The following is a 26,045-nucleotide window of genomic DNA, read 5'->3' as shown; positions in this document are numbered from 1 at the left end:
GGAATCATTGAGGTTGGAAAAGATCTCCAAGATCACTGATCCAACTGTTAACCCAGCAGTGCCAAGGCCACCACTAAACCATGTCCCCAGGTGCCACATTTACACGGTTTTTGAACATTTTCAGGGATGGTGATTCCACCATTTCTCTGGGGCAGCCTCCTCCAATGCTTGTCCCCCCTTTCACTGAAGAAATTTTTCCAAATATCCAACCTGAGCCTCTCCTGGTGCAACTGGAGGTGGTTCATCTTGTTCTAGCACTTTTTACCTGGAAGACTGACCCCCACCTGGCTCCAAAGTCCTGTCAGGGAGTTCTAGAGAGTAGAAAGTTCCCCCTGAACCTCCTTTTCTCCAGGCTGAGTCTCCCAGCTCTCTCAAGCTCTCCTCAGCAGACTCATGCTCCAGACCCTTCCCCATCTTTGTTGCCCTTCTCTCCCCAGCTCCTAAATCACCAAGAATCATTATATTTAGTTCACCTTGCCTCTCTCCTGAGTGCAGGAAATTTAATTTCTTACTGTCAGCCTGGCTCTGCTGCTTTGTTTTTCTCTTCAACTGGAGCTATAAGATTTCCTTGCAGCCTTTTAGTCCTTACCCAGCTGGCTGAGACACGTGGAAGGTGCCATCTGCCTGCTCTTCCTTCTTTCATTATCTACAACACCAATTATTACAGAAGCTCCCGATAATTTTTTCCAATCCCAGATCTTGGCCCCTATGTAAGGCTGAAAGATCCTTCCCTAAGTCTGTCTCCTTTACAGGAGTTTCCTTTTCCCTGGAACTTGGCTTCTGTCAACGAAGAACATGGATATGTCAGGATCACAGAATGGTTTGGGTTAGGAAAGACTATAAAAATCTTTTCATTCCAATCCCCTGCCATGAGCAGGGAGAATTTCCACCATCCCAGGCTGCTCCAAGCCCCATCCAACCTGCCTTGGACACTTCCAGGGATGAATTTTTTCCCAGTATCCAATCCAAACCTACTCTCTTCCATATTAAAGCCCTTGCCCCTTGTTGTTTGTCACAGTCTTGTCACTACATGAACTTGTCAAAGTCCCTCTTCAGCTCCTGTAGGGACTGAAAGGCCACAATAAGCTCATCTAAGAGCCTTTTCTTCTCCAGACTGAGCAATCCAAATTTTCTCAGCCTTTTCTGATAGGAGAAATGCTCCAGCCCATGGAGAACCTTCATGGTCTTGTCTGGACTCACTCATTTACACCTGCTCATATCACAGGTGATCAGCTGTCACAAATAACCTACATTTAATAGGCTCCAGTCCCCAAAATGTGCTCCCAACACCACACCTTAAATCCCACTGCTGTGGCCATCCTAAATTATCCCATCACTGCCACCTTGCCCTCTGCCTCAGCCCCACAAGGGAGGGGAGATGCTTCCCCTCTTTCTGCCCTCTCCATTTTCCACCCAGATTTCCTCATGTCCAAAACAATTTCCAGTCCCTACCTAGGAGTGGATGAATAAGGCACAAAGGGATGACCAGGAAGGGAATGCCAAGAACAGACACAGGGCAGGCAACACCACGGACAGATGTGGGGACAGACATTCTTCTCTGGGGCTGCTGTGTGGTGCACGTGTGTTTTTTTGCAACATGCATGGTAGAAAACCAACTTCCTGCTGTTTCCCATTTTCCTGCTGGCAGCAGAGGGCTTCTGGAAGTGTCTGACTAACCTTGCTGTCCGTTGTTGGAGACTCCTTCTCCTTCTCTGCATGCTGGAGTTTTCTGTTCAGGTCCTGGAACATGTCTTGGTGACGTTTCCTTGTGTGCATGATTTTCTGAAGCAAACACAAAGGGCCACAGGTCAGCAAACCCTGTTCCTGTTCATCAGGAACCCATCCTCCCACCAGAGCTACATCATTAAATCCCAGCTTTGTCTCCCTGCAGGTGCCCAAAATACCTTCAGCACTGAGGACCCACTGCAGCACTGCCTTTACTTTCAAGGTGAGATGGTGGGAGAAAGTGTAAAATACTAGTTTTTGACCTAAAAAAACCCATTAAACTTGCAACAATAAAATTTTTATGCTGCAGAATTTGAGCTTGACTATCAATGTCCTAAAGAAGGTTTGCTGCTCTTCTTTAGCTGATACCTGTCTCAGTGCCCAGACTTTCCTTGGTTTGTCACCTCTGTAAATGTTTTCAGAGCTCACCCAAACATGTAGAATTCAGGTAGTTTCATTAGAAACTGTTCCACAATCCTATTCTCTTTTTAATTTGACCCGTCTGCATTTCACTTCTACCTTCTGCTGCCCAGAAGAGGCAGGACAATTTCTAGAAGGACTTCCCTTTCCATGTATGAGCAGGCTGAATATGGATTTCCTGTGCTCTGGCAAAGGTGAGATAATTGGAGAGGGTGACCAAAAAAAAATCTTGGACCAACATTCAGAAAGGGATGTACTCACCTCAAAATCTAACTCTGCATACCGGGATTTCCGCCTCTGGGTATTTGGGAGAAAAAGAGATGATGGGTAAAGGTCAGTAAGAGGTTAAAACAGGAAGAGTCCTTCTCCTTTTCCTTTTCCTACACCTCTAACATGTTTTTCTGGCTCTTCACAATAGGAAGTGACAAATATTTAGTTATTGAACCATTTATGTTAGAAAGGATCTTAACATCAACCAGTTCCAAACCCCTGCCATGGGCACGGACACTTTCCAGCAACCCAGATTGCTCCAAGCCCTGTCCAGCCTGGATCACTGGGTTTTTCTCATCTGTATCATGACTGAAACCATCAAAATGGTAAAGAAGGCAGGGGATATTAAGGGGAAAAAAATAAGGCAGACCATGTGCCTAGAATTAAAATGAACAGCCTTTGACAAATTAATGATTTTTTTGCAGCACCTGGAAGGATAAAAACTGTAGATCAGTGTAGAGTGTAGAGCAGTGGAATGTGCTCTGGAAGTTGTGACAACGCATTCCAAAACATGATCACACACCAGTGGTCCCTCAGGGTAATATGACACTGGCATTGCATCCTGAGCTGCATTTTCCCTGAAGTTCATCTTTTCAACCCCCTGGAGTGGCCAGATTGAGGGCAGAACACCACCCTGGGCTGAGAACAGCACTGCAATTTCCACGCTCACCTCCAAGGAGCTCATGGAGAGGGTGGAGACGGTCTCGCTCTTGGACACCACACCCGAGTTCCCTGAGTCACCCGTGTCACACAGGTTGTTGGGAATCTGTGCCTCGTTGGACATGCCCTGTGGAGCCAGCTGCTGCTGCTGCTGGATCATGGAGGAACCCTGCACCTCGCTGCACGCCATGGTCACCGGCTCCCGCGGGGGACTCTTGACCACGAAGCCGGGGTCGGTGGCCATGCTGAGGTGGATGAGCCGTGTCTGAGGCATCTGGTCGATGTTGATGCTGTATTTGCTCTCATCTTTGGGTTTGGCCCTCAAGGTGGACGTGTTGGTGGGCAGGATCACGTAGCTGGTGTCCAGAGTCTGCTCTTGCGCCCGCGAGAGCTCCGAGTCCAACTTCTTGAAGATGTCCCCGTCGCAGATGTAGATGGATTTTGGTGGCTGGTTCTTGTCCTTCTTCAGGGTGAGGGAGTGGTTGCTGAACTCGTTTAGGTTGATGGCCCCCAGGTAGTGTGGGGAGCCCTGAAGATGCATCTTGGAGACATTGGCTGGAAGACTGTTGAAGTTGGATGAGCCTTTCTGGTGGTTGAGTTTCAGTTTCTCTTCATCGGGCAGCGACGGGCGCTTCAGGGTCCCTGTGATGGTAGAGGTTCTGCACGTGGTGATGTCTTTGTTCAGCACTGGGGAGACAGAGAAGTGTCCTCAGCACCTCACCTGGGGTTTTGTTGACACATCAAGACACCTCCCACAGTCACTCCCCGCCAGCACCTCCCCCAAACAGTGTTTAACATTATTTATGTTTTTAAAATCCAGGATTCTGGATGCAAAATTGGAGCTAAGGAGGAAAAACACTTTGTTATTTTGGGAGAGTTCTCTGTGATGTGAGTTTTCCAACACAGCCATGGCCAAAACTCCCATCTAGGCCAACGTATTGATAACAACACACTGAAAACCAAAGGGATTTTTAGATACATCTAGTATATGCATGTATACATGAAATCTATACATTATTAACCTGTGGAGTAGAATTCTTTAAAATAAAAGGTTGCTGTCATGTAAAAAAGAATTATTTTGATTCAAAAAATAGCTGAAATACTACATTATCAATGATTCATACAACTATAGCAATATACAACTATGGCCTGAGCTGGAAGAGAACTTAAAAGATCATCGAGTTCCAGCTCCCTTTAAATTTAATTTTTTTGTATTAACTCACTAAAATACTTCAGGTTGCTCTTCTCCCTTAGCAGTTCCAGTGTTAATAAATTGGTATTTTGAAACACACCATATTTTGCTATGCATTTCAAACTGGTCTCCAAAAAAATTTTACATTCCAGTAATCATGGCAAACCTTTGTGAGAGCTCATTATTTAGCAATGTTTGATTTCCCCTCTGGAAAACAAGTGGTTGTGGGAATATTCCTTAAAAAGAGAGGAAAACTTTAAGCTGAGGAGGAAGCGAACAGTCATAAAGGACATTTGGACACCCATTCCCACACAACACTAATAAAAAACCAACAATAAAAACCACATTTGCCCCTTCTCCAGGCATAATAATCTCTTGCTCAGTTGATTTCAGGCTGCAACAAAGATCTTAGGAAAATATTGATGTTAACTTTGATGTCTCCACTGTATGGAAAATCAGAAAAGCATGGAAATCAGACTGTGGGGCAGGGACAAACTGTCATGGGCTACTTACCTAGGATCCCAGCACAGGAAAGAGAAAGAAATGTGTGTTCCCCTTTCACCCATCTCAGGAGGAAATAAAAATAGGTAAATGCACATGTTTTAGAACCAGGGAGAAGGATTTTTGGGGTGAGCTGACATTATTCAGTTGCTCCATCTGGGATAGAGGTGGGATGTGGGCATCCCTGGGCACTGAGGACACAGTGATTTTCCTACCAGATCCAAATGGGAGTGAGGGAAGATCAATCATCAAGCTCCCCCCCACAAAGACTACAGAGCAGGCAAGGCAGGATGAGCAGCGCACCAGGGAGAATAGAAAGAGCTTGTAAAAAGGTTTTAAAGCTGAAAACTCTGTCAGCCACGATCATCTTGGCATTGCTGGGATATATCAGAGCAAGTCAAACCCTTCCCTTAGGAGTCCCAGCAAGTTTTATTGATCCAGGCTCTTTTCCATGCTCACATCAGCTGCAGAAAATAGGTTTGGAGAGGTTTCCACTTGATAATCTCCAAGCATGGAGAAGAGTGAGCCTTCAACACCGAGCCCTGGAGCAAATCCTACCAGGGGATCAATGTGAGGGGGTTATGAGTACTCTCAGCCACAACCCCAGTCCATCACAGGAGGGAAGATGATGCCTCCAGGAGAAATGATGGCCAGAAACCATTGGGCAGGTTCCTGGCTTTTATTATTCAATAAGCAGAGTGCATGGGATGATGCACCACTCCAAAAAGGTCTCTGAAATGAGGTTTATTATTGACTACTTATCTTGGCACAATATAATAGCAGTTCATGAGAGGAGGAGAATCTCCAGGCAGACAAATATAAATTGTAGAGTTTGATGCTGGCAAAGGAGGGGAAGCTTGGGCTGTTGGCAAGCTGCTGATCCAGGGGCTCCTGCCCTGAAATCACGTGAAACAAATCAGCTCCTTCCCTTTCTCTGGAAAACTCGATTTGGGACTAAGAGGTGTGGTGGCAGATCCAGAAAGGCTTCTGTAGAGGAGGAACCTGGGGTCTGCAGTGGTTTAGAGATGACTCTGTGCCTGGTGAATGCTCCCTCGACACAGACATGGCCCCACACACACGTTTTTCACCCGTGATTTTTTGAGACTGAGATATTTGGTGTCAAAAGAGAAGTGGGGAGACAAATAAGAAGAGGCTGACAGCTAGAAATTAGATTAGAGGGTGTGAGACAGAAAAACAGAAAGAATAAAAAAGGACAGACCCTGAAAAGAGATAAATGGACAGAAAGAGACCATGAAATAAGACATCACAGGAGTAAGTGAGATAAATATACTGTGACTGTGATAAGCACAGGGAGAGGGAGTGAGGCAGAGAAAAGGACAGGAAAAGATAAATAAGATATAGATAGATATTAGACAGATAAATGATAGTGACAGTGACAGACAATACACAGAAACACAGTGACAGGGACAAATGTTGACAGATAGAAATACATAAATAACAGGTACAGCAAGACAGACAGCTGAGGACAGAGATAAATAAGTGATTGCGAGACAGAACGAAAGAGATGAATTATAGATAAATACATTAGAAGCAGATAAATAAATGATAGATGAGATAAAGAAAAAGATAAATGAAAAGGACGGGTAGATGTTTATAGAAAGAGAGAGGATGGGAGAAAGAAAAAAGGCAGGGCAGGGAAAGAAGGAAAGAGAGAAGGAAAGAAGACAAGAAAAAAGGGAAGAAGGAACACAAGTAAGAAAGATTAATAAAAAGACAGAGAGAGAAGCTTTGCCATAGTGGAAACTGAACACAGAATGTGCTGTCCTTGGCTTGGGAAGATCCTGGTTTGGAAGATATGAATTATGCAATTTCCAAGCAAGCTGGTATTTCTCTTACTTGGCAGAGGGGAGAAGTCTGGGAGGGCAAATGAAAGCCTCAATATCTACAAGGGGTAAGAAAAATAACTTCAGCCACAAGGTCAGGCATGCCAGGACCAGGAGAGGACGAGACCTGCAGAGAGGAACAGGCAGCCAGGGAGAATCCAGGCAGCACAGACACCCCCGGAATTATTGGGAAAAGGAGGCTGTCAACTCATGCACATCCTCAGGATCCAAAAGAACCTGTGTGATGAACACACAGCAGAAAGGAGCAGGCAGCGGAGGAGAGATCCAACCACTTCCAGGTGCACAGAAGGGTCTGGAGCCAGGTGGAGTGGTGGGAAGGCTCTCCAGATTCCAGACTTTCTACAAAGACACCCTTCATGAGCACAGAGCTGCCCGAGGATGCCACGACCCCCTTTGGGGCTGCTGGAACAAAGAAGGATGGCAGTAGGAAGAGATGGATCCCATCTCTTCTTCTTTGATGATCTGCTCTGCCACCGTGTTGCATGGCAAAAAACAATTCCTAAGAGGCAAGGGCTTAATCTCAGCTAAAAGGCCAAAAGAGCTACAGGAGATAAGAAAAGCAAAGGGAGAAGTCAGGCTGTTGCTTTCTTTTGGCCGGGGTTGAAAGGAAAGGCAACTCACGAGAGGACATGCAAGGCACCAAGACACACATGAAGGAAACAGAAAGGGGAAAAAAAACCGGCCTAGTTCAATCCCCAAACCAGGTCACTTGCTGATTCTCACCTGTGATGTGCTCACCTGATCTACAAGCCATGTCCACGTCCTTCTCGAAATCGGTCTGAAAGACAGAGAATGCAGAGGATGTGGTCAAAAGGGGGTGGTGAAGGACAGGAAAACTTGGACAAATGCAAGTGAGGTGGGCACAGTCTTTTCCAGGAGAGTGGAGGAGAGAGGTTTGGCTTGGATTTTCATACATAGAAAACACACCACATTTTTCCACCTGTTGGCTTTTGAATTTTATCACTGATAAAGGTGGAACATTGCTTTTCACCTGGGGTTCATCTGCTTATCCATTCACACTTATTCCTGGGCTGCAGATTAAAATATCCTGCTGGAACACATTTATGCACACACCTAAAAAAACCAGGGAACAGGTTCCTGGCTCGAATTGTTTTGGATATATCACTCCACATATAATTTTAAGTGGATTCCCCACCCTTTATTAAAGCGATCTGGGGATCCTGCTGGGAATGCTCCACCCCCAATGGGCTTTCTTGTGATCTGTCATCAAGTCACATGAAAAAGGAACAAGTCTCTGCTTCTGAAACTCTTAACATATAAAATCAATGGCTCCCACAGGCACAAAGGCTGAATAACTTTTTCAAATGGTCTGTGCAGCCAAAGGGAACTCCTTTCTTCTCCCAGGAGGAGTTAATCCTTTTTCTGAAGCTTTGAGCAGATAACATTTCAAAGAACTGGATAAACTGAGTCACAGCAGGCTGTGAGCTTTCATGGAGTAATGGGGAAGCTGCAGAACGGCAAAAGGTAGAAGAGTTCACTGATTATTTCTGGTATCATTTCAGAAAGACACTTAATATAATTGTATTAATGTGATGAAATGAAATCCATTTGAATACTGAGAAGAATGTGGGAAAAATCCCCATCCCCCTGGGATAAACACTTTAATGCTAGCAGGTTGAGAGGCAAGAGTTTTTCAACTATCTCAGCCTTCTTGATGTTAATTTCCCAGTAAATTCTTTGGGATATCAAACAAATCTGAAAATAACAGAAGAGAAATATGACTGAACTAACATTTGAATGGGCAAATGGGATGACACAGAAAAATATAATCTCATTTTCATGATAGGAATTCCAGAAAAATGCAGCTGAGCAGCCTGCACTAGTTCTGCTGATAAGTAAATGAAAGACAGGTTTATATTTAATACCAGTCAATGAGATTTTGTAGGGAAAACAGTTCTACTCAGCTAATGTCCTTTCCACGTGTTGGGCAGATTTGGAGATAAACGTAAAAGGTAACAGCAAAAATGCCATCCTGCAAAAGCTTTTGAATTCTTTGGTAATTTTACAACAAAATAACATCGTACCCCTCTAAAAGTACCAGTGAGGAGTCATCACTCACAGCCAGATTCAGCAGCTTTTTGTACTGGAATGTGCTTGTAAGCTCCCTGCTCCTCCACACACCCACCAGCAGTGCAGGAGGAAATGCAACATTGCTGAAAAACTTGTAGCTGACACAGAATTTCGCAAGGTGGCTGATAATGAATGGAAACGTGGAGTTGTACAGAGATGCACAACCCTGAAATTTGGGGTAGCGACAACAGACTGAAAAATAGAGGTTCCATTTTTTTTTTTTTTTTTCAGGATGCTGAGAATCTGGAGGGGACTATATAAATAATTAGAAGGCACGTGATTTACAGAGGGAGAATAGAGAAGATCTGGGTGTTAACTTATGGAAAAGAAGACTGAGACTGGGTGTGATTATGGTGTCTGTTATGAGGCAGCCAAAGCACCAGGCTTGCAAGGGACCCTCTAATTACCCACAATTAGGCAGAGAACATGTCTGAAAATGAGAAGACTCCACATTTAAATGAGAAATGAGGCACCTGTTTTTAGTAAACACCACCGAGGTGTGGCGGAATTAAACCTCTGGTGATGTCTTGACTCCAAGATTGTGCTGTTTGAAATGAGGCCTCGTACCCAGGCAGAAACTGCTCAGCACAGGAGTGACTGGAAAAAAACATCATTGGGTTGTGCTGTCGTACTAATATTAATACAGAGTTTTTGGAAGTTGCTCAAATCCTCTGCTTCTCCTGATATCTTTATCTTAACCTCCGAAATCAAATGTTTCTTGTATCAACTACATCATAACAGTGGAACAGATGAGGGCAAAGCCCCACAGATTATTCCTTTACTGTTTGCAAAGGACTTACACAACAGGACGACAATTTACAGAGCTTAAACTATTCCCAGTGAAGAAAAGTGTGCTTTTGAGAGAAAAAAAATCCCTCTGAGACAGCATTTTTATGATAACAACCCAACAGACCGTGATTAAAACAGTATTAAACTACTACTGCCTAGCTTCATCCAGGACAAGGCAACTTGATGAGGATGAAAAGGTCTGGAAGACATAGGAGGTGTATTTTGGTTCTTAATTTTTCTGGGAAAGAAAGGATCCCGCCTTTCATCAGAGACATGTCTGCAAAACCTGGTGTGCAAGTTGGAGATCCTTAAAATTACATTGGAACACCCCAGATATGTGTGAAAAAAGTCAATTTTAAGTGCTGTGTTTTCCCAAGCAAAAGTTTAAAAGAAATAGGAATGGTGGATTCAGGATCAGCAATAAGCAGAGCACTCTGCTCATCAGTTATGAGTAAAAAATTCCCAAAAACCCCCCATTAGAAGGGAAGTGGGAGATTTCCCTACCATTAGCTGAGCGTGTCCATTCTGAAATGACCCCCCTGAGTCTCCATTCCCTTCCTCCTGACGATCCACAACCCGGCACTTCACAGCATCCTGGACCTGCAGGGACAGATTGGCAAAGGTCAGAGTCAGACTGACCAAACCACATTCAATTCTGCTGAAATACAAAATAAAATCAGTCCTTGTTAGATCAGAAGGGCAGGGACCCTGCTTGAGCAGCACCCAGGCATTTCTTTCACATGGCTTGTGTGTTACATATTTCACACACTGAAGAGCAACTCAGAGGTTTTCCAGCAATTCTGGGTCACTGCCTAGGTCGCTCCTATTTGCTTGATTTATACAGTCAGGAATGAAAATGTCCTTTATTTTGCAGCTTGCAGTAAGTTTACAATGGATGCTCCCACATTAATCATTGTATTGGTGTCTGCAAAGTCTGATTATGATCCTGTAATATAAATCTGATCCCAAACTCACTGAAATAATTGGAAAAAAATCCCAGTGACTGCAATGGGAGTTAAGTCAGACTCATATTCATAATGTAATTAGTGGAAGGAGTCTCAGCCAAGCCAGTGATGTAATTCCTTTGATTTCATTGGCCTGACATAAGAAATTAATCTGTTTTACTTAATTTAAAGGGACTGTAAGAAGATAAAATGAATATTGAAAAAAAAGCCCCTTCCTGTCTCTGTTATTAATAGTCTCTCCACTCCATAGGATGAAAAGAATGAAAGAAACATAAAAGATTCATCCTTTTCTTCCCCGATAAAATTCACCATTTTAAATCTCCACAGGGAGGCTGAAGAGAATTTCCTCAATTTCCTTGCCTGATTATTCCTTGCTGCACTTCCTAGCTGGAATATCAAGGTGTTAATGCCAGCACAGATTTCATCCTGCAAATCTCAGTGCATCTTGAAATCACACAAATTACTTCTTTATTGTGGCATTTTTTGAGGTGAGGTGTGAACATTCTGGAAATGGGAATTTTGGTGGTAAACAAGCAAAGCCTGACATGCTATCCCATCCCAGGCTGCCCACCAAACTCCATCCTGATTCACCCCTCCCTCCCTCCCTCTGACCGAAAATGTCACGTTCACTTTTTGCGGTCATCATCTCCCCAAAGGAAAAAAAAAAGAAAAAAAAAGTTTGTAGGGTTAGAGAAGTTACCAGAAGGCTGACTGGGTACTTTTCCAGGTGATTTTTATGGGAAATAACGTTGATTACATAACAGATAATGACTCCTCCCTCTCACCTCCCGCCTGAGGATGCAGTGGACCATGACGATGACAAATCCCTCCAAGGAGTCGAAGACGGCAAAAAGGATCTGGAAAAGTGCTGAGCGCCGGTCGGTGATGGCCAGGACTGCGGACATCCAGGTGAGAGCCAGCAGGGGCAGGACCACACAGGAGCTCCAGAGGGATGCCCTGTCAAGGGAGAGGGAAAAAGAGCTCAGCTCCACCTCACCCACTTCCAGGTGGGTTCCTAGTTCAGCCTCCCGACCTCACTGGGCTGCAGAGGGTTTCTCCAGCCAGCATCTCCCTGTGGGAGACCTTTCCTGAGACCCTCTCCCAGGGAAGCAGGAAGAAGCTTTGCACACTCACGCTACCCAAACAGGGGGGACAGTTTCCCAACACGTGCAGTCATGCATAAAACTGGAGGTGGGGAGGAAGGATGCGGATCCCTCCCTCCCCCGTTTCATGCCCTTCCCACTCTGCCCCTAATCCACCACCACAGCTTTTCCCCAGGGAAGGAGACGGAATACAATCACTGCAGGTTGCCAAGGGGGAGGGGAACAGTTGCAGCAGAGACTGGTCTGTCATGATGGCTGTCGGTACTCGGGTCACAGACACTTGGACTTCCACAGCACATGGAAGACACCAACACTGGGACGTGTCACGCTTTGGAGTGACTCAAATTGACAGGCAGAGAGCTGATGTGCAGACTGAAATACTTCTATTTCTCCTTTAATCTACAGGTGATGGTCCCCAGGACTCTGAGAACTAAAACCTGACCTCATTTCACTGTGGTCAGAAAATTTTCAGTTTTCTTGTGTGACCTCCCCAGCTGATGCTTTGGGGGGAAAAAAAAAAAGAAAAGAAAAAGCTTTTCGTTCCATGTTTGACAATTCTTGTAAGTTTATTCCCGTGTGCACATTAACTTGAGATTCAAACTACATCTCTATTCGCAAGACAGAAAACCAGAGAAAACAAGTTTTCTGTGAGGCTGCCCCAGGAATCTCCACTTGAGCTGTGAATGATAGACCTGCAAATGGGAAAGCAGCTCTTTTCCCAAGGACTCTTTAGGCATCCATCTCTCCAACCAAAAAAGATCCCAAACAATTTTAACAGCTGACTAGGGAGATTTTAAGCTGTCACTCATCTCATCTATTTGGCACCAAGAATTTCTCTGTGGGCTTTTACTAACAAACCAGAGAAGGACTCGAATAACAAGTGGAGCTACAAGAAAACCTCCAAATACAAACAAATACAGGCAAGACAAGAGATTACAGGACAGATACCATGAAACACGTTTTTCAGTACTTACATGGGGCTTGCTCACCATTTCCTGATCTATGACCAAGGGTTTAATGTTTACTTGCTGGTTACCTCACAGACCTCAGTGAGGTTTTACCTGAACAAAGCTGGAGCTTGGATACAGGTTTGAACATCAGGATAGAGCGCCCTGGCTTCATTAAGGGTTTTTCAAATATTGTTACATCAGTTCTGCAATGACCACACACTGAAGTGACAGTTTATTTTTATAGTCAGAATGAGACCCTGTTTGCAAATATTCCTACAGCCTGTCCACACTTGGATCATGTTATTATTAAGAAATTTAATTTACTTAAGGGAGCAGGGAAATTGAATTATTTTTCTTTTTAATTAGAACAAGCATTATGAGACCTCTGTGTAAGGTAAAGGCCATGACATAATCTGATACCTTGCAATTTTATCTTGGATGGCAAATGCTGTTCTTTAATGTGCAAGATGAGCTATGATTTCAAAGTATTATTTTAAAATACCCCAAAACCCCCAACAGACAGCCCTCAACCAAACAACTCGTAAAGAGAAATTACTTATTCTAAAATAAAAATACTTATTTCTCTGAAATCTGCCTCATTACACTGAAATGTCTCTCTGCTGGCATTTGTGGTGGTGCCTTCATTAATCTGGCTAATCAGCAAGCGCATGAAAGAAAAAAATCAGAGAGGCAGAAAAGCTGAATGGAAAGATAAGATTTGGTTGATAAAGAACCTCTCTACACAGGTCTTCCATGCAGGTATCAGTCAACACCACATGGCTGAGCAGCTGAAACAATTCCAGCAGCAAGGGAAAACCATAAAATTTAATAAAAGCTGCTGGAAAAGGTCAGCAAGAGACAACTCTGCTTCCTGGAATTATCTGGTCTTCCAGAACACTCTTGGTACACCCATTCTGTGGATGTTTCTGCCACCAATGCACAACAGGACACCTGGCAATGGCTCTGACCCAGGTCTGAACCAAACTTCTAAATCTGGGTGGGTTTTCCACTCCTGAAAAGAAATGCAGACTAATAATGACAATGACCTGGATCTGGATCCAAGATTTAGATGTAGATTTGGGGTTGTAAGGGATGCTGCTGAGAAGGTAAATTATTTATAAATTATGTTTCTCTACAGCAAATTGTTGGATTTGAATCCACTGGCTTCAAATCCTGCTTCAGGAATGAATTTTTTGAGTCAATTTGCTCTGCCCTTCCAACCAGATGATGAAAACATCTGCCCTTCCAGCTCAGCTGATGACCATATATTCAGCTGGATCAAATCAGGATTTTCCCAAGTTGTGCTGACTTACACCAGCTCAGAGTTCTGCTCTCTTTTTGATTCACCTTCCAGATGCCTCCTCAACAACATTCATCCCTTACAAAATTGATGGAAATTCTGCTTGCTACTTAAATGCATAATCTTTATTCTCAGGCAGCAGGTGGCAACAGGTCACAGAAAATAGAACTCACTCTAATTTCACTTGCAGGGCTCTACTTAGATTTTTGAATTATTGAACTCCGAATTAAAAGCTCCATTATAGAAATCTGGTGAAGACTGACATTTCAGGCAAGAACTCATGGGAAGACAAGTGAGTTTTCTGTAAGACTGCCCTTAATTCTACTTGCTGTGAGCTGAATTCATGGCAGGACTCATACTTCTACCACCTTCCCACCTGTACCTTATTTTAAGAGGCACAGTGTATTACTTATGGGACCTAGGAAATATCCCATTAGGGTGCTTATCACAAGATGTGATACGAAATGATCAATTGTTATACAACGGCATTGTGACCACCTAACGTCTTTTCATGGATTAACCATGACCAATAAATCCATGATTTTTATTGCCTGGGACAAAGGAATTAGCCGGCAGATCCTCTTGTTTATCCCATTTATGACAGCCCTCAGGACAAGTGACAACAGCATCCTGTCTGAGGTTGGAAAAGACCTCCAAGATCGAGTCCAAATCTCTTCCCAGCACTGCAAAACCCAGCACTAAGCCATGTCCCCAAGTGCCACATTTACACAGCTTTTAAATCCTTCCAGGGATGGCCCTCCACCATTTCCCTGGACAGCATGTGCCAGGGCTTGATCATCCTTTCAGTGAAGAAAATTTCCCCAGTATCCAACCTGAACTTCCCCTGGTGCAACCTGGGGCCATTTCCTTTCATTTTGTCACTTGATAGGAGAAGAGACCAACCCCAGCCTGGCTCCAACCTCCCTTCAGGAAGTGATAAGGTCCTCCCAGTCCTCCTTTTCTCCAGGATAAACCATCCCAACTCCCTCAGCCACTCCTAATGTGCTCTAAAACATGGGATCTACCATGGGGAACCCTCATACTTATGAAAGCATACACCAGACCCTGCCCTGGCAGCATGGATTTGGCCCAAATGACAAAATCTATCTGTGGTTTTGTCCTTTATGTAGCTGGAAGCATGGAGAGTCTTTGTCTTGGCAAAAGAAGCAGAATAAATGAATTACACTTAGAGGAAAGCAATGGAACAAGCAAAAATAATGGGTTTGGAGATAAAGATCTGCATGAAGAAAGATGAAGATTCTTGCACCCTGAGAAAAGGCAGTGCAGGGGGACACACAGGACATGCCAATAAAGATGTAAAGGGCCATTGGAAAGTGCAAAGTGATCAATTCTTTTCATTACTCAACCCTGATAGAACAGCAGCAACTTAAGTTAAAGAAGCAGCAGAAGGAAAAAAAAAATCACCTTATAATTAAAAAACAGCTCCTGGAGAGGAGCTCTGCAAAGGGAATTGGTTGCTGGACTCAACACATAATGGATGTCTCCTTACACACCAGCAGTTCTGCTGCAGGAAAATCATAGCACAGGGATGTACTTTATTTATTCTCTCGTGCTTCTCTGCTCCTCTGACTTGTATTCACAGAATTACAGAATCATGGAATGGTTTCAGCTGGAAGGGACCTTAAAAATCATCTAATTCTACCCCACTGCCATGAGCAGGGACACTTTTCACCAGACCAGGCTGCTTACAGTTCCATCCAACCTGGCTTTAAACACCTTTTAAATGCTTACAAACTGCTCCTCCCAAAAGCAAGAGTGTTGTCCTGATTTTAGGGATACTTCCAGAGCAAATCCCTGTAACTCAATGCCCATATAACCAAGATAGGAAACCTGTAACTAGAAAAGATGGGAAATTCTGCTTGCTCTTCTCATGCACAGGCAAGAAAAGAAACACCTGCTGTGATTTCTGTTTTCCCCTAAAAGATTATTCTACTCCCAATATAAATAATGCTGCAATATAAATAATTAAATTAGGGGAAGAGAAAATCAAGGGACTCTGAACTGCTCTGAGCAGGCTAGTCTCGTGGAAAATGTTCATAGTGGGGGGTTTGGAATGAGATGAACTTTAGGGTCCTTCCCAACCCAAACCATTCTGTGATGATTTTCAGACACATGAGACAGGCAGGTGATGAGGCAGCTATGACCAGGCTGCTTCATTATTCACCTTTAATTAAGGAAGGTGTTCTCTGAGAGTCCAATAAGGACTTGCAGGATCCAGGTATTACCCCCAGGTAAGGACAAGTTTTCAAGTTCCTTGAACCATGAGGACAACACTCTCCTGAGGAACAATCTCCTTCCTAGACCAGCCATGCGTGGAAGCATTGACTCACGTTAATCCTGGAATTACAATACAGGCAGAAAATTTGACATCCAAAACTCCCTAAAAGGATATTGAGCCAAGAAAAAGGGCAAAACACTTAGAGGGGAGATTTGACAAGTGAGTTCCTAAGGATTTAAGAGGAATTATGATGGTAAGGGTCACAAGGAACTCCTGATACTGGGTCTTGGGTTGGGTGCCTGGAAAAACACACAGTGACAGGGTTTTAGTCTTGGGCCAATCTCTGCCCACTGCTCAGGGCCTGAGAGTCCAGATTTTTCAATGAGTTGCTTGGCAAGAATTCATAAGATCGTGGAATGGTTTGGGTTGGAAAGATCACTGAAAGAAAAGATCACTAAAGATCACTTAATTCCAACCCCCTGCCATGGGTAGGGACACCTTCCACTAGACCAGGCTGCTCAGCATTTGATCCAACCTGGCCTTAGACACTTTCAGGGATGGGACATCAACTTCCTTCCTTCCTTCCATCCATCCATCCATCCATCCATCCATCCATCCATCCATCCATCCATCCCTCCCTCCCTCCCTCAGCACTCCCTGGCATCTGCAGTGGATTCCCTCGTTCACAGCAAGTGCCAAGAAAAACCAAGGCCCTGAGACACGTTTTCCATCTCAGATAAAATAATTTCCACAGGTAGCAAAGCCAAATTAATTATAAGGCAACATTTCACAGGCTGAGAGTGCCCTACAGGCAACAATGAACGGGAGGAAATGTAGGAACAGAGGTCTTCCCTTTGCAAGGATAAGAGCATGGGACACTTGAGGACAAACAACAGAACTGATACTGGACACTGTCATCTGAGGTACCCAATCTTCTGGGAAACAAAACACTAAAAAATCCTCTTACAAGAACCCTCCAATTTCTATCAATCCACTTAAATTAGAGAAGCAGGATGAATAGATCTGGCTTTCATATCTCTTTTTTCTCCTGATTTGGCGATGAATCAGAATTTGTGATTTATCACAGACCAATGTCAGACACTGTTGGAGAGGGACTTGAGACTGTTTAACTTTTAAAATTAATTCACTATGAACAGAAAGCCTCTCCTATTTAAGAGTCTAATCTATTAATAGTAAATTTTCTGCTGGTTTAACATTGCTCTGCAGTTACAGGAATCCAAAAAGCAGCGAGCTGCTCATTCCAGACTTGTGGTACATGTGTCTGGACTGATTCCATCTCACCATCCCAGCTGGGCACTGCTGCAAAAGGTGAGTAAATGACCTTAGCAATGAAAAATAAATCAATTTTTGTTCAGTTCTCCATTTCACAGAGAAAACCATAGAATCACACAATGGTTTGGTTTAGAAGGGGCCTTAAAGAACATCTCATTCCAACCCCCTGCAACGAGTAGGGACAGTTTCCACGTGCTCTTGAGTTGATTTTCTTTTATCTTTTTGCATTTTGGGATCTGGCACTTGGCTGCCTCTTTTAGTTCAGATTAATTAAAGGTACAAATTTTCAAACTGCAAATGATCTGACACTGTTTCCTTCACATGTTTTGCATGTACTAGTTCAGACATTGAAACCAAAGAGTAGCATCACTTGAATTTGATACAGACAATAAAATTTCCAAAAGGGAAGGAAGAAAGACAAACCTTCCCTTATCACTCTCCCTCCAACCTTAACCTTTGGGAAAAAAGCCAACCACGCAAATAGCTACGATTTCTATAGCAGAACAAAGCTCTGGCATGATTTTAAAATTTTTCTTTTATTTTTTTTTCTTTTTAAGCTAACTCCAGCGGCATCTGAGATTTAACAGCATTTGACTTTTGTAACTCAGAGCTATGAAACACTTTAAGATTTTGAAAATTAATTCCAAGTGCTTTCAGGGGTCCAAAAGAGGCAGTCAACACTTATCAAATCAGACCTGCAGGCCTACGAGGTATTACACTTAACTCCAGCATTTCATAAGAGGAGAAAAAACCCACTTAGATGGGATTCACCAACTCACTTAAACCACACTCAGTGCTCTGCAGCCTCTGGAGGAAAACACTCAAGCAGGTGCTCAAGTGGTTGACAAAGCTTTTTGATTTTGAAGTCCCTGTCTACCACCAGAATTACTGGGAATCACAGCTTTAAGTCTGGAACTCCAAGAACAGGGCATTAAACAAATTAAACATGGCTTGCAACAAATGCAGAATCCCTTCGTCTTCCATAGGCTGCTCACATGCTTAAATCTTAAGTCTTAAATCTAGGCATGTCAAAAAGCGCTTTTCAGGATCCAGCTCATCAGCTCCAGGGGTGTTGCAGGAGCCCTGCTCTACTCATGGCCCACAGAATGAGGTCAGGGAGAGCTGGGGAATGTCAGGGAGGTGGGGAGAGAAAACAAACACGGGCTGGTGAGTGCAGGGAAATGGAAGAGGGAAATAAAAAAAGGAACTGAAAAGCGAAAATCAAAACTAAAAGGAAAAATGAAACAAACAAAAAAAAAAGTGGAAAGAAAGAAAGAAAAGAAGTTGAAATTAGAGGAACTAACATGGCGTTACTGGTGGCTGTGGCCGAAACTTCAGCAGAAGAAACTACTCCACACTTGGAACATTTGAGCGTCATGCCGTAAAGGGGCACTGCCATCTGACTGCAATTAAAACCAAAAGACTGAAACAAAACAAAACACTTCGCTCATGAGCACAAACGTCGAAAGGAAAGGGGAAGAGAAGCCAAAAAAGAAAGGAAGGAGAAAAGGGAACCAACCAACCATACCCAGTTTGGGAAGAGAAATGAAAGACAGGCAGGAATTAAAACTCTCTCATCTGTACCACTCCAGATGCGGGGAACGGGGGGAAATGGACAACTCAGAGACTTGCTGGTGCTGCTGGGGAGGGTGGAACTGTGTTGGTCAAAGTCTTGCCAGGTTCAGGGTGTCTCTCTCGGGCACCCATGGAAGAGAAACCAGTACTAGTCTCCCAGTCTCCACCTCCTTCTTTTAATTTGGGATTTTTTATTTTCTTTTTGTTTTGTTTTGTTTTTTCTTTTTGAGAAATTGCTCTTTTCCCTCCTGGCCTTTTTGCTCCAAAACAAAAAAGGTGGCAGGGTTGTGCAGTAGAAGGCAAGAAGTAGGGCTGTGGGGGCTGTGCCTACTTATCTTCTGTCCTAAAGCAATGCAAGGGGTAAGTCACTTATTTCCTCTTACTGGGAGCTGGTGAGACCAGGACAGAAGCCATTCTTTGGTTGCTTCACCCTGATGAAGGATGGGACTCTTTTATGTCCTGAAATTTATCCTGGGCTTGCGTGTTTCCTCTGACCCTCAACCTGCTCTGAAAGGAACCTGACTGGCTGACTGCTTCTGTGACATTTCTTCTCTCAGATCCTGTTCTGGAGCCAAAAACATCTTCAGGATGAACCTTGAGAATAATTCCTACCTGCTGGTCCCCACATTTTCTGCATGTGACCAACCACAGAAACAGCCCACTGAGGGCTGCTGGCATGAGGGGATCTGCTAAAACACATCCTTGGGATTTTTAGCAGCTAATATGTGGGAACCCCACATTCAGCTCTTCTTCAGGAGCCCAGAAGCCACATTAGCTTGGCATTGGCCCCATTTCTTCCCAGAATTTACTGTTTGTGTGCTCTCCCTGGGCTGCACAGATCCACACCCACGTCAGAGCTGGCTTGGAAAACGGGAAGGAGTCTGCAAAACATCCCCCAGACCTTCCTGCTGTGCCTGGCATCAGAGAAGACATGAAATCACTGCCAGAGGACAGCAAGGCTGTCATCCCTGGGGATGGTGGGGATGCTGCTGAGGGAGGCTGACCCCAACCAGGAGGGGTTTTACAGACCTGCCCTGCCTGGGAGAGAGATCAGGAGACTCCACAGAACATTTCTTAGCTTTGGTGGCTCTCTGTTCCATCTCACTGCAAAAAGATATCCTGATGAGCACCAACACAGCAGCAGCAGTGGGCCCAGTGAGCCCCTTTCAAGTGGCTATTGATTGGTCTTTTCATTAATTACAGTGACATAAGTCATCATTCCCATCCAGAATAATGACTAAGGTATCCCACAGAAGCTTTCAGACACAGAGGAAATTAGCTCCTGCATCCACAGATAAATATATTGCAGAAAGGATGGTTTAGATCCTGTGACGACAAAGGCTGAACTAAAGATAAAGTGGGTCTGGAGAGGCATTAGGTGCACGACCCTTAAAAAAAAAAATACAACAGCTTATCCCCAAATCTATAGGCCACAAAGAACAGATAAGCAGAGAGACAGAGAGAGGCAGAGATAGGCAGCAAAAGAAAAAAAGTAGATTGACTTGAGGAATTTGATGGGAAACTGTACCAGAAAAAACATGAATGACACTGAATCACAGAGAACTGGCCAAAAGACCACTGTAAACACACAAGTGTAGCTGCTGTTGGGTGTGTTTATGCAGAAAGTTGCAAGCAGTGGGCACAGATGTGGGTACATTCATCTCCTAATTCCTTCTGGTTGGGGTTGTTAATATATTGAATTTCCATAGCAGGTTTAGATTGGCGCCTGTGCATATGAAAGGGTAGCTAATTAAATAATCACAGTGAATAATGCCTTCATTTAATTTAGCTTTTTCTGCTTCCTAAACATCTCCAAACAGCACATGGGCTCATCTGGTGTGTTCACTGGGCTTTGCTACCTTTTACTGAGCAGTGCTTTCCACCATGCACAGCCCAAAGAGCTGGAGCACTGCTTCCAACAAGAACCATTCCCAGAGGAAGGGCAATCCTAATCCCTTCCTGTTTTAGTGGAGTTATTACCTTCCTAATCACTCTCTCCCCTCTGTGCTCTGACAACCCAGCTCTGTTCCACCCCACCAGGACACCTGCACGGAGTTTATTCCACACAAGGTTTTGGGGCAAACTCTTCTTGGGTGGTTTCTGTGATCAACAGAGATAGAAGAACAGGTCCTCTAAGGGGGGACAAGGCTGCTGTCTCTCCCCAGGAGTGGCAGAGGAAGCCCAGAGAGATAAAATTTAGCTAAAATTAGCCCTGGTGAATATCCCTTTATGGTCTCATTCTTCCTCCCTGCCTGTGTGAGCACACAAATGCTTGTGTAATAAATGCTGGCTGAATACATTTAAAATTCATTTTAAAGGCTCCTGACATTAAAACATTAATTTTTTTGGTAGTAATCCCTTCAAGAGAGCTCAAACACTAGTGGTGGAGTTGGCCACCAACAGAGACTGTTTTGCTGTGACAGTTTTCTCCATTCCCAGACAGATTTTGGGTCAGCTGTGGCCTTTCTCCAGCTCTCTAGGCACTCACACCCCCTTCTCTACAGCCTGGTTTTGTGATCCACGCATAAAATCACTGCCATTAGAAAATCTGCATTTTCTGACAGAAATGACAACAGTAATCACAGCTATTTCCACTGCTAAGTAGAGGGCAGAATTCTTGTGTCTCAGGTATTATTTAATGAGAACCATTGGCACTGATGAATTTGTGCCAAACAATCTGTGGAGAGTGCGCTGGGTTCCTCTTAATATCCAACATCTCCTTTTTTCCCTATTTTTTGGGGGATTTTTTTTTCACCCTTTTGAAAAATTGTTTTTGTATCACTGAACCATACTTCTTGCCTCTGCTAAAGGAAACACAACGTTTCTTTAGACCATCTCCTCAGGTTTAAACATCTCCAAGGCCGTTACTCATTCTGATTTTCTTCAGATCTACCTTCCAACACGGTTCCCAAGCCCAGGCCAGAAGCAGAGAACTAAAGGGAAAGGGGCACCAGGGCTCTCAAAAGTGCTCCCACACTCTCAGCAGGGGCACTTGGGAAGGGAGAACAAAACCACTGAGCACAGATAAGGCTTAAAAGTGCTGCGCACACACACACACACACGGACACGAAAGAAGGGGGGGGGGGGGAAGGAGAAAGAAGGAAAAAACAAACAACATCAGAAAAAAATACTTTTTGTTTGGTTTTTTTGTTTTGTTTTGTTTTGTTGCCTCACAGGTTTTGTTTTTAAAGCCCAACTCTGAGTGTGATCAATAACCAGCTGCTGTGTATTAAATAAGGTCACTCTGTGCAGTCTGGATTAGAGAGGGAGGGACTGAGAGGCAGCAAGTCACTGTTTTGCTAATCCAATAAACCATTTATTGCAGTGCTGACTTTCAAGTGCAATTACCCTGCTCCAGACCCTGCCATGCAGCCTGGGTGTTTTTTTGAGTTGTCTCTTTGTCAAGGAGGCATCATCCAGAATGAAGCACTTGTTTGTTAGCAGCTGCTAGAAGCAATGCACCAAGGTCACTTCTTCACATATTTTTCAACCCAGCAGCAGCTGATAGCTCTGATCACCCAAATCTCCTCTAGTTTTATGGCCATGGTACTGCTCAGGCACCAAAATTCCCCTTGGCTGCACCCAGAGACCCTGAAGTTTGGCCATGTCAACACTGCTAATACACCATGAGCCTAAACAGGTCCCTGTGTTTTTCACAAAATTGTTAAGGTTGGAAAAGACCTCCAAGATCGATTCCAACCTTTGACCAAACCCCACCATGGCCACTAAACTCTATCACAAAGTGCCAGGTCCACTCGCTTTTGGAGCACTTCCAGGGATGGTGACTCCACCACTTCCCCAGGCATCCTGTTCCAAAGCCTGGCCATCCTTCCAGGGATGAAATTTTACCCCAATATCCAACCTGGACCTCCCCTGGTGCAGCTTGAGGCCATTTCCCTTCATCCTGTCACTTGTCACTGGGCAGTAGATTCTGGCCCTCACCTCAGCACACCACTCCCTGTTTCAGGGAGCTGGAGAGAATGATGACGTTCCCCCTGAGCCTCCTTTTCTCCAGGCTAAGCCTCCCCAGCTGCCTCAGCTGCTCCTGGTGGCTCAGACCCCCCCCCACCCCCCCAGCCTGTTCCCTTCTCTTGATGTGCTCCAGCCCCTCCAGGTCTTTCCTGGAGTGAGGTGCCCAAAACTGAACACAGGATTCGAGATGCTGGGTAAGAACTTTACTCTATCCTGGGTTTTGCCTCTGCACTCAATTAAAAACCATTTCCACACAACTACTCCATAATGCAGTGCCAGGAATATTGAAACTCATCCATATTATCCACCTCTGCCCTCTGAGACTCAGTGGAGACCTTTCCTCCCTCCTCTTTTACAGACAGGATATATCCATGTATCCTGTGCTTTCTCCACCTCCAAAGGTTTCAAATTTTGCCTCCATGCAGAGGAACCAGAACAGCTCTTGCTTTCCTCATTTCTTTGTAAACAACTTCTTCCTTCTAGAACACAGCTGTTACTCACGGTGATAAATCAAATTCCTGCAGTGGACAGTTGGGAGCAGAGATTCCTGCCTTTCCCAACAGCAGGTAAGGACAGAGCTTCTCTGACTGCAACAAGAAGCCAAGAAAGGCAGGGGAAAGTAACAAACATCAGCCTGGCTGACCTGGGCATCTGATGTGACTCAGAGTATCAGCCTGCCATTTCTGTCCCTTGCTCAGAGCAGAGCACAGCTCAAGGATAAAATCTGAGCAGGCTGCAGGGTCGTTCCTAGCAATGGAGAGGAGAGGGGCTCTCATCCTGCTGGGAGTGTTGGCAATGGCAAAACAGCCACTGCCAAAAGTTTGGGAGCAACCCAAGAGAGAGCCCTGCCTGGGAGCTGCTGCCTCAGCCAAACCCTGGGAGGCAGCAGGGTGGGGAGAAATGTGGAGTCAAGTCTTGAACTCCAGAGGAAACCAGGTAACATAAATCCTCTGGGTTCAGGAATGGAGGCTGTGGAGAAGATAAAGACCCTCAGATGGCAGCAGAACTTTTTCTCTCAGCAGAAGCTCTTAACTCACGTCTCCTACTGCATCCATCTGCTACTCTGCTCCCTGCCAGACCTCCAGAACCCGTTCCCTTCCATCACACACCTCTGCTGTCCCTGAGACCTGCCAGCTTTCAGACACAGCCCCTCTGCCACCCAGCTCTTGCCACATGCCACACTCAGCAGTGCTGAGTCTCTCTCTGCTGTCCCTAGGAGTTGGTGACAAGAGCCACTTTGCTCTCCCCCACTTCTGGGAGGATGCATCAGCCTGGGCTGAAGCCATTTTAACAAAGAGATGAACATTTATCCTTCCTGCACAGCAACACAGGGCTGCTTCTTAGAATTTTGTGTCATCCTGCTGCACTGAATGTCAGGACAAAGAGACTAAATCAAGTGGGGTTTTTTTCTCATTTAAATCTGGTTTTGCTTTTTATTTTTTGTTTGTTTGTTTGTTTGCACCCCCAATCTCTTTTTGCATTCCTTGCCTGGTTATTGATCACGACCTTGGGTATTTTTGTTTTTTATTTTCACTCTTAGATGTATTGATAAGGCATACCCTGCCCGTTCCTTCAGTTTCTTATCTGTTATTCCATCTTTGGATACAAGTTTGTTAAAAACCAGAATGCCAATAACCATGTTCACCTGTCAAAAGAGAAACAACACACAAGTTTTGTTCTCAAGTGGGTCAGGTCAAACTCAGTAACACAGAAGGGTTTTTCCCAAAGCCAGGTCACATTTCTGCAGGCCACCACCCCTTGTGTCCCTTGTCCCCACTTGTCCCACCTCCCCTGGCCATGCACCAGTGAGTTCAGGACAGCAGAATGCAGCTGGCAGCAGATCAAGGAGGTTGGAGAATCACTAAGATTGGAAAAGACCCCCAAGATCATGAAGTCAAACCTTCAACCAGGTCTCCATGAAGCAGGAGAGACTGGGAATTTCTCTGATTGCTGAAGGGTGTTTGGACCCCAACATTGCTTGAGGTCCAGCAAGGCAAACTCCAGGCATAACAACAGTTTTTTTGGCTAATCCAGATAGAGGGTGGCCAGTACAGAGAAGAGCAGTGGGTTGACACTGGCTGCTTCTCAAAGCACCTTCTGGAGTCAGTGCTGCCCCAGCAGCAGCATGGAGAGAATGCAGACAATGTGTCATAGTCCTTTCCAGGTGAAACCACTGCTACTCTCAAAATAAGAGGTGGAGGAGCACTGGAGTAAGAAGAAATGTCATCTGCTTTGCTGGGATGTCCTGGGAGATACTGCAGATGGCACAGCACAGAGAATTCCCCCAAAAATCAGTGGGCAATGACAATTCCATGCAGCCCTTTTTCCTTAGGGTGAAAGCAGGGATGTCTGTGTCCATCAGATACAAAAAATCCACAGTAAAATACAGGCTGGACAGAGCTGACATCCTGCAGTGACCCCAAACTCCTCCCCTGTGCCTTTCCAACTGCATCCACTGCTGCCAGCTGTATCTGCTTTACAAACCCCATCCCAACCTCAGCAGCCCCTTAGTGACACCAGCCCCACCCCCTGTGTGGAGGCACAGCACTGATGGTGGAAAAAGGTGACATTCTCCTGGTTTTGCTGTCAGTGGAACAGCTGGTGGTGGTAGAAACTTGTGGTCGATGTTGTTTTGCTTGTGGGGCTTGCAGGGAAATGTTTAAGGCCAAATTCAGAGATAAATTCATGTGACATCATGTGTCTGTGAGTTTAAGAGATCCTAAGGGTCTCCTGGCCCAAAGGGAGGAACCAAACCTCTGACTTATTGCCTATATCATCCTCAAAACAATGATAAATCTTTCTGCTGGTTTCACCAGCTCACTGATGTGGAGCCCACAGCTGGGAAACCATGGAAAATCTCAGAAGTTGCAGTTATTTTTGTTTGCATCAGCTGTTGGGTCAGCAGACAGCTGAGACCATTTCTAGAGTTCACCATGGTCTTGATTTAGAGAAACAACCCTGGCAAGTCAGGCAGAGTGACAAAGCCAAGGATCAGCAGGAAATCAAAGCCTGGTTATGAGCCTTGAAAGAGAGGGAGCACTCTGAAATCACTGATCCTTCACCGGGGAGGAGCTAGAGAAGTTTTTCCTTAAGGTACAGCCAGGTAGGAGGAAAAGTGGGGTTGAAATGTGGCTG

General features: G+C 44.6%; 1 protein-coding gene across 1 annotated transcript in view; it reads right to left on the bottom strand.

The window, feature by feature from the left end:
- The window catches only part of ADGRB1 (adhesion G protein-coupled receptor B1), a 64,634-nt gene that overhangs the window by 12,621 nt on the left and 25,968 nt on the right, over nucleotides 1-26,045 (bottom strand). The window contains exons 6-12 of the mRNA XM_062514999.1: nucleotides 24,470-24,555; nucleotides 11,264-11,435; nucleotides 10,018-10,113; nucleotides 7,357-7,411; nucleotides 3,086-3,762; nucleotides 2,407-2,442; nucleotides 1,678-1,782 (exon numbers count right to left, since the gene is read on the bottom strand). Coding sequence (XP_062370983.1) covers nucleotides 1,678-1,782; nucleotides 2,407-2,442; nucleotides 3,086-3,762; nucleotides 7,357-7,411; nucleotides 10,018-10,113; nucleotides 11,264-11,435; nucleotides 24,470-24,555 — 1,227 coding nt within the window. The remainder of the gene's footprint in view (nucleotides 1-1,677; nucleotides 1,783-2,406; nucleotides 2,443-3,085; nucleotides 3,763-7,356; nucleotides 7,412-10,017; nucleotides 10,114-11,263; nucleotides 11,436-24,469; nucleotides 24,556-26,045) is intronic.

The sequence above is a fragment of the Cinclus cinclus genome, chromosome 1 (genome assembly GCF_963662255.1).
Source record: "Cinclus cinclus chromosome 1, bCinCin1.1, whole genome shotgun sequence".
NCBI classification, from domain to species: Eukaryota; Metazoa; Chordata; class Aves; order Passeriformes; family Cinclidae; genus Cinclus; species Cinclus cinclus.
The sequence above is the reverse complement of the archived record's forward strand: the minus strand, read 5'-3'. Positions and strand labels throughout refer to the sequence as shown.